Here is an 8,057-nt window from a genome sequence, read left to right on the forward strand (position 1 = left end):
TTAAGGCTCAGTAGGTTACCATAGTGCTGATTCAATGTCTAAAACACAGCATGCACAACCTGTGGCAATACCGGATGGCTGGGGTGAAAGAGAGGGGACCGGAATTGAGCAAGGATGACAGCAATACGATTAGATTTCACCCCACTTAATAAACTGTTCACACACTCGGCCACAGGCGGCTGTGCGTAAATGGTGGCAGGAGAGCGAGTCTTAAGCCGGACCAACATATCAGTCCTGCCGATATATGGGTCATCATTTGATTTTAGTTAAATGTTCTTAATCAAATCAAACTTTTTCAAATTGATTTCAAATCAAAAAAAGATTTTTCAGTCAAAACATTGGTAATCGCCTAATCGGTGGTCTACGACTCTCCAAAATCAGGATCAGCATCAGACTGAAAAATCTGCCATCGGTCAGGATCTAAGCGAGTGTCCCCGTTTGTGCTGGCCCAAATCCCAGGTCTCTTTATCACCTATAAGGACGCCTAATGGAAGTAGATTAACACACTGATCAGAATGCAGCGCCCTGCTCCACACGGCTCTTTGTGTGTGCAGTGTGTGAAACGTCTTGCTATTCATCAACATGAAATGAGAGCGACAGACAGCCAGGGCTCATGCAGAGAGTTCCCCCTCCAACACAAAAGGCTTAGGGGGTGACATCATCGCTGCATCCCAGAGCCATTTCACCATGGCTTACTCTCTGCTCATTTTATTAACCTAGAAACACAAGAATATCCTGAGTGTTAATTTAACCACTTTCAACCTGGCGTCCATATTTTGGACATGTCATTATCGGCAAACATTTTCAAACAATGTGTGTCGTAGCCTATGTCGAAGTAGGGCTTAAGTGGTTAACTTAACTCCAGTATAATCACAAATGCACGTTTTACAATACACCTTAAAAAGCCACCGATATTGCTTTTCAAAAAAATGTTAGTTACCTAAAGTTTAAAGTATTACCTTTAAACCTTCAAAAGGGTACTATTATTAGCCTGTTTTAATTTTAATATATCCTCTGATTCTCCTTAATAACTGCATTGAATTCCACAAGAGCAAGAGCCATGCCTGCTTCCAGAGGTCTGTGCTCTTTCTCTACCCAGTCATATATTTTTGTTGTGGTGGCAGTGCCTAAAGAAAACCTCCATTCTCCAGTCCTGCAGGACATCCTTCACACACAGCAACAATCTGACATGATGTTTAAGTGGCTGTTCTAGCCTCCATTGCCTCGGAGGGATCCTGTTGAGCTCTGAGGCTCCAGCTGGGAAGATGCCCTTCATCTCTTCTCGTTTGAAAAGAAGATGAAAGCTTCTCATTCAGCCTGCACTGGTATCACTGTACCCTGTTCTGTCTTCTCAGCAAGGGGCTGCTGACAGCACCGATGAGCTCTGTGGTTAAGAAATGATCACACCACTTGCACACAAAATTAATTTAAGTGTCCATTTTTACAGTTAATACTCATAGTGTATATGTGAACATGCACTGGGTGACACCAGTTGGACATTTCCAGGTGTGTGACACCTTGCCATGAAGGGCTTGAGGAGAGGAATGTGGGCTAATCCCAGATTAAGACACACTGCTATCAAACAGTGAACTTAATCCCTGTCACTTTCATTACCTGGACTTGTCAGCTCCAGTGTATAGGGAAGGGAGTTCGCTGACACCCTTAACAGGATGGTAGAAAAGTGCCTGCAGGCAAGCCTGCATCGCTCTCTCTGTCATTAAATCACAGGACAGAGCAAAGTGTCTTATGTGGAAATAAAAATAAACAATATGAATAGAACACAAACCAGATCACAAGCATCGTGACTACCATTTTCCATGTCTAAGACCTTAGCTAAAAATATGTATCCTCTTATAACAGAATGCTTTAGAGGGCTCACCAACTCACATCGTGCTGCCACGGCACACGATTTGTGTTTGTTTGTGTGTGTCGTGTGGCTGGTGTGACTGCTGTATACAGTATGTATGTTCAGTACCACTTGCAGTCAGCGCAGCAGCATGGACACTGGGCAGAGATATGGATGCGACCATGGCCAGCTATATGTCAGAGAAGCGCTTTTTCAATTTGAATAACGTCGTGTCCCCCACCCTTGCTGGCCTAAGTGAGGGTCTTGGTACTGTAGGTGCACCCTTGGCTGTACAGAAGGGAAACTAACTGACAGAGCAGAGACTTAAGTGGAACAAGGGGTCAGTATGAAATAGAGCAGAAACAACATGGCCACGCAGAAGAAATGTCTTCCAGCTTGACGCAGCTGGAGACACAGCTCAACCAGGTGGATGACAAGTACTGGTATCTTGCACCACCCCATATACGAAATAAACCCAAGACAAAATGCATGCTCAGCTGGATTATCTGTCACAACCACAACACACACCTGATGGTTGGAATGCCTCATGACTGCTACTGGGCCTGGGCTTAAACTGGGAGGGACTGGCACATAGCCCTGTGTTAAAAGACAGGAACAGGATCCTTTCCTGAATTCAGGGTGGTCAATGAGTGAGTGGATGGATGGGTGAGTAGGAGGTCCTGGCTTGGCTTTGTGTGTGTTTCAGTAAACAAGTATTAGATAGGAGGCTGTCAAAAATGTAATCACACCATAAATGCCTTCTAACAAAGGAAAGGGGAAAGGTGTAGGAATATCGTGAAATGGCAATATTTCTGTGCATTTCTTTCTCGCTCATTGATTTCCGGAGGAGCAAAATATGTTCAAGTAAGAAAGTCAAATTTATTGTAAAATTGTATTCAATACAAATGTGATTTTGACTACGTTTAAAATTGTGAGTACATAGCCAATAATTGTTACCAGTGTGGTGTGGTGTATTCTTTATTGAAATCAAACTCCAGCTGGATGCAGCCTGACTGAGAGGAAATCAGACATGACATGCTACAATCTTAGAGCCAGCATTACATAATGTCCCCAATTGAAAATGGCAGCTTCTGACCAATATTTGCCTGATGAAGACCTAGAAGGTCGAAACGTTGCATAAACAAAAAGTGATTTTTTTTTTGAGCTTGAGAACAGTGTGCAGACTTTCCTCTTCTTATCCTAGCTTCTGACCAATACAACAAAGCAAAGGTTTGTAGACATGCAAATGCACTACATATGCAATAATTGTACTCAAAAGATACATGATTGTTTTATTCTACTGATTGTTGTCAAACCTAATCCAGGGTGCTCAATCGTTATCGTTCAAAGAACAGCAGGAAACTGTGCCACATGCTCTGCATTCCTCTGCAGCAGTAACAGCAGCAGGCACCTCCTGGAATCTGACATGCTCTCGTGTCATCTGACTTTGGGTCACGCATCCATCCGATCAGTCGCTCTCCCACAAACGCTGGAGACAGAGGCAGTAATACGCCACAGGTCACTGCCCTAACTGGCCTGGGATTCTCCCTGTCTATCTAAGCTGTTCTCTGCCTGCGAAGGCTAACATGACTCAATGACAAGCCCATCGGCATGAAGGCAGCCTCACAACAGCACCCCACCCACACCCCGGCCCACCCCCGGCTGACTCCATGGGGGGAGCAAGCATGCTCAGGGTTTCTCTGCCCTGAGCCATTCAGACTCAATGAAAAGAGTCTGTCTCACAGCGGAAGAAATGCGCTCTTTTGGACAATGGTCATATTCTGCTGAAGCAATGCTTGTGGCACAACCGTGGAGCATCGAGGAAGCCAGACGTCCCGCCAAATGGCATACAGCAGACTTTGTGTGTGTGTGTGTGCGTGCGTGCGTGCGTGTGCGTGTGTGTGTGTGTGTGTGTATATGTGTGTGTGTGTGTGTGTGTGTGTGTGTGTGTGTGTGTGTGTGTGTGTGTGTGTGTGTGTGTGTGTGTGTGTGTGTGTCTGTCAAGAGTGCAAATAGCAGGACTGATCAGTGCCTATAGTATATACATGTACAGTACTGTATGTATTATATATATATATATATATATATATATATATATATATATATATATATATATATATATACACTCGTTGCTGTGGAGCCACACCGTTTCTATGTGGATCCTGAGATCCATATGATTTCCTAGGTCTTTGTTTTGTTTTGTTTTTTAAGTGAGAGAAGCCATTGATAATATTATGTTGTGACAGCATGTGACAGTGACCTCAAATTAGCGCATCGGTGGGGAAAAGGCAGTGCAAACATTACATGTTGCCAGTGTTGTGCTGCAGCAAACACAAACACATGCGTTCCTGCGGCCATGTAATTCTGGTCCACTGTCTCAAAACAGATGTGGAGAAGAGGCTGCAACTTCACATCTGTCGGCTCAACTCTTGAGCAGCCAGACATATAGAGCAGTGGCTCTCAAACTGTTTTATTTCAAGGACCCCCAGTTTGGTATAGGCCACAGACCCCTCAGAGTTGCAGACCAGCAAGGGTCCAGTTGGTTCCCCACTATCCATCATTTAGCTGTGGACACCCTGGAACCCCCTCAAGGACCCATGGGGTCCCCAGACCCCACTTTGAGAACCTCTGAATTATAGAGCCAAAACTGGATTTGGGCTGTGTGATGCACCATATTGCTTGCCATCTCTGCACAGAAGTTGGAAAGTGTCATGGCAGACGTTTGAACAGAAGGAAGAACAGAGGTGCGACAATGGAGACACATTTGTATCATTATGGTATTCCATAGCATGCCTTGACTAGGGGAAGCAAACAGTTGAGTCGTGTGTGAACTCATAACAAGCAGTTAAATCCACCACAAGAGCGAGGTAATCATGCAGAGCTGATATCCTGCATGTTTTCACACATGTGGGAAGTGGTGTCGCTCAAAATATCCAACTATGAAAAAGGCACGATTTTCCCCTTTTCTGGGCCATGCGCTTCCTTCTGGTTATCCACCTCCGGGGTTTGTTGCGTAACACTTAACACTGCTTTGAGCTCCACAAAGGGGCCATTTGAATGTTCTCTGAAAACCCTGTTACAGGCTTCAGTGGGCAGAAAAATACGCTTTTACAGCGCGTCTCTATTGCCATTCATGTCCATCCGTTGCGCTCATGCGGTGCCAGCGCCGCATGAGCTTCAGAACTCCTCACAATGAAAGAGAGGAATGCTCCCAACAGCTTTATATGGAACATGAGAACATCTCCACTTGATCTTCTTTAGCTGTTGAGATAGTGTGTGGGCCAAACAGTACATACTGTGAAAGCATTACGTTCATTCCACATTCACAGCCTGGCCAAATAAGTGATGGCTTCAGCCTGCATATTTAAGTATATGAGAGAAAAGAATGGTACATTTTCGGTAACGGTACCTCAAAAATGGCTTAGGTGATGAGTTTGCATGTAGCTCATCTCAATAATGGCCATGCTCTTTAGCACATACTGTAAACATGGAGAGAGAAGGTTTGTGTAAATACCCTTCACTCTGCACTTCCTCCGGTCTGCCTTTCTCCAGGCCAGATGGCAGTCATTAAGGTGCTGTTACCAAGTCTGGAAGTCTTTGATTTGGAGCAGAGATTCTATCTCTACGAGCGCGCGCACAGGCACGAACACGCACACTCAGTCACACACACACACACACACACACACACTATGTAAAAGGACCTGGGCTAAGCAGGCTTTAGCAGGCAGGCAGGAGCTGAGACACCCCACACAGTCTGGAAGGTTCTTGGCTCCTCAGAGGCAGGCAGAGGGGAGAGCACAGGCCAGGTCTAGGGGAGAGATGTGGGCGTAGAGGAATTCCTATGCTATTTATCTAACCTTTGGTGCTGTGAGCGCACAGCAGTCAGAGCATGAGGCTGTGCATGGAACCGTTCAGCTTCCTCTGATCCAATGGTTAGTGACACTGTTTGAACTGCCTCCTTTGTGAGTATTTCAGTCAGTGTCATGAGAACAGTTCTTTAAAAATGGAAGTCCATTCAAGACTTTAAGGAGAATACCTGCCATAAAGCATTAAAATACATCTGTTCCTTTGACATTTAGACGTTGACCATGGTGACTACAGGATCACACATAACTCTCTCTTTTAAAAGATATACCTGCTTCACATCAGAACATCACAGCACATGTCCATCAGACCTCTGCAGCAGTAGTGGAGTGGAAAACATAAAATGGCTTGCAATAGAATACTACTCTAATGTGATGGCCAACAGATACATTTTGGCCCTAGTTCTCTCTCACACAAATGTTTAAATATCCAGCCGCTGGTTGGTACTGCCTATGCTATACACATAATACAGAGGGCGTAGTAGTACATAGGCTATTTACATGTCATGACATTTAATCTCATACGAGAATATGACTCGCATTTCCCGATGATGCCCTGCAGTTATACAGCCTGTCAGAATGCATGTGATAAGTCAGGGCGCTCATCCTCATGCAGAGCGTTACTGTGCCTGATGGTAACCGGAAGACTCGCCCCAAAACACGATCGCCCCCATTTCTTTTCGCGGCCAGCGGTTCTTGTATTCTTGTATTTGTTTTTGTTTTTACTGAGGATAAGGTTAGAAATACGTTTTTATAAGATTAGGCATAGTTTACTGAGGTTACGGAAATACCAGCTATATACCGCCGGATTTGAGATGCTCTGATGTTGCCAAGACAAGTCCTACCAATTTAAATTTACAGTATTTAGAAATGTTGTCAGTCCTACAGTAGTAGGCTATATCATATATATATATATATATATATATATATATATATATATATATATATATATATATATATATATATATATATATATACACAACATGTATCCAATTGCCATAGTAAATTAAGCTAATAGGCATGCGCGAATCAAATAATCAATATTATTTCAAGGTAAGCAATGTAGTGTCATGACCGAAAGGAAAAGCTGTCAGTCTGCAACGACGGGCTGGATTATTTTTCTATGGTGTAGCAAGCAACACTGGTAGAATATAAAAATACATCACATTTTGTTACAGCTTGCATTGATCGTTTAGGGCGTTCAACAGATCGGCAAGAGTTACAGATCATCAACAACACCAAAATGTTCTTACCTAAACCGGGGTGAATCTTTAATGCATTCTTCAAAATCCACCGTCATCTTAGAGACTATATTAAAGTTTTCACGCTTAGAATACGGGTTTCATGTCCTGGGTAGAATAATGCAGAGACGTAGACGTAGTAGTGTGATCCTCTGATTCCTCTCTCTCTTTCCCCGGCTCATCCACACGTACTGTGCTCTCTCGCTCGCTCCCACTACGATTGACGGGAGCTGGTTCAGACTAGCGTTGCCAGGTTTTGTGAAAGAAATAAGCAACGAGGTCTATGATAACAAGCCCAAAAGAAGCCCTTCGCCCTTTAAACATATACATTGGCTATTTGAAAATAGCAAAGATCTACAAGCTCACAACGGGTTGCGATGCAACAGGTTATGAGCTTAGAAAATGTGAAAAATGTGGAATATATGTATATATGTTTTTACATTTTAACAACACAAAAATCTTGTATGGGGGTCCCTCCCTGACATAAAATGTTTTCAATTGGGGGTCTGCAGACAAAAATACATATTGATTTGGGGGTCCTTGACATGAAAATGTTTGAGAACCACTGGATTTTAAACAACATTTAGGAAGCAAGCCCAAATAAGCAACTACTCTTTAGAAACAAGCTGAAAATGACCAAAACCCGCAATTAACCATTATTTACAAACAATGTTACAGAAAAACAAGCCCAAATTCGCTTATAATAAGCGGACATGGCAACGCTGCTTCAGACCCGGGCAGACCGCGAGACCGCTGCATGAGAATGAGTAGGCTAGTGGTGACGTCACATTTCATCTCATTTGAATCAATACAGTGAGACAACCAGTGGTGTAAACAAAGTAACAAAGTACATTTACTCAAGTAATGTACTTTAGTACAATTTTGTGGTATTTTTTATTTAACTGAAGTATTTCAAATTTTCAGTACTTTTACTTCTACTCCACTACATATGATCAGAGGCAAATATTGTACTTTTACTCCACTACAATTATTTGACAACTTTAGTTACCAGTTACTTTATAGACTTTGATTATTATTACAAAACATACATTAACTCCTCAGCTCTGTATACATTTCAGCCATTTGAAAATAGGCAATCTCTATATG

At 43.1% G+C, this 8,057-nt stretch overlaps 1 protein-coding gene across 4 annotated transcripts in view; it reads right to left on the reverse strand.

Annotated features, from left to right (window-relative positions):
- The window catches only part of acap3a (ArfGAP with coiled-coil, ankyrin repeat and PH domains 3a), a 71,121-nt gene extending 63,997 nt beyond the window's left edge, over window positions 1-7,124 (reverse strand). For all 4 annotated transcript variants that reach the window (XR_014601690.1, XM_084069538.1, XM_084069539.1 and 1 more), the window contains exon 1: window positions 6,963-7,124. Coding sequence is in view for 3 of the 4 variants with exons in the window: in XM_084069538.1 (XP_083925664.1) it covers window positions 6,963-7,009 (47 nt within the window). In the remaining variant the exon portion in view is untranslated. The remainder of the gene's footprint in view (window positions 1-6,962) is intronic.
- Between the last annotated feature and the right edge of the window lie 933 nt (window positions 7,125-8,057).

This window comes from Gymnoscopelus microlampas (genome assembly GCF_963454915.1).
Source record: "Gymnoscopelus microlampas genome assembly, chromosome: 10".
Taxonomy (NCBI): Eukaryota; Metazoa; Chordata; class Actinopteri; order Myctophiformes; family Myctophidae; genus Gymnoscopelus; species Gymnoscopelus microlampas.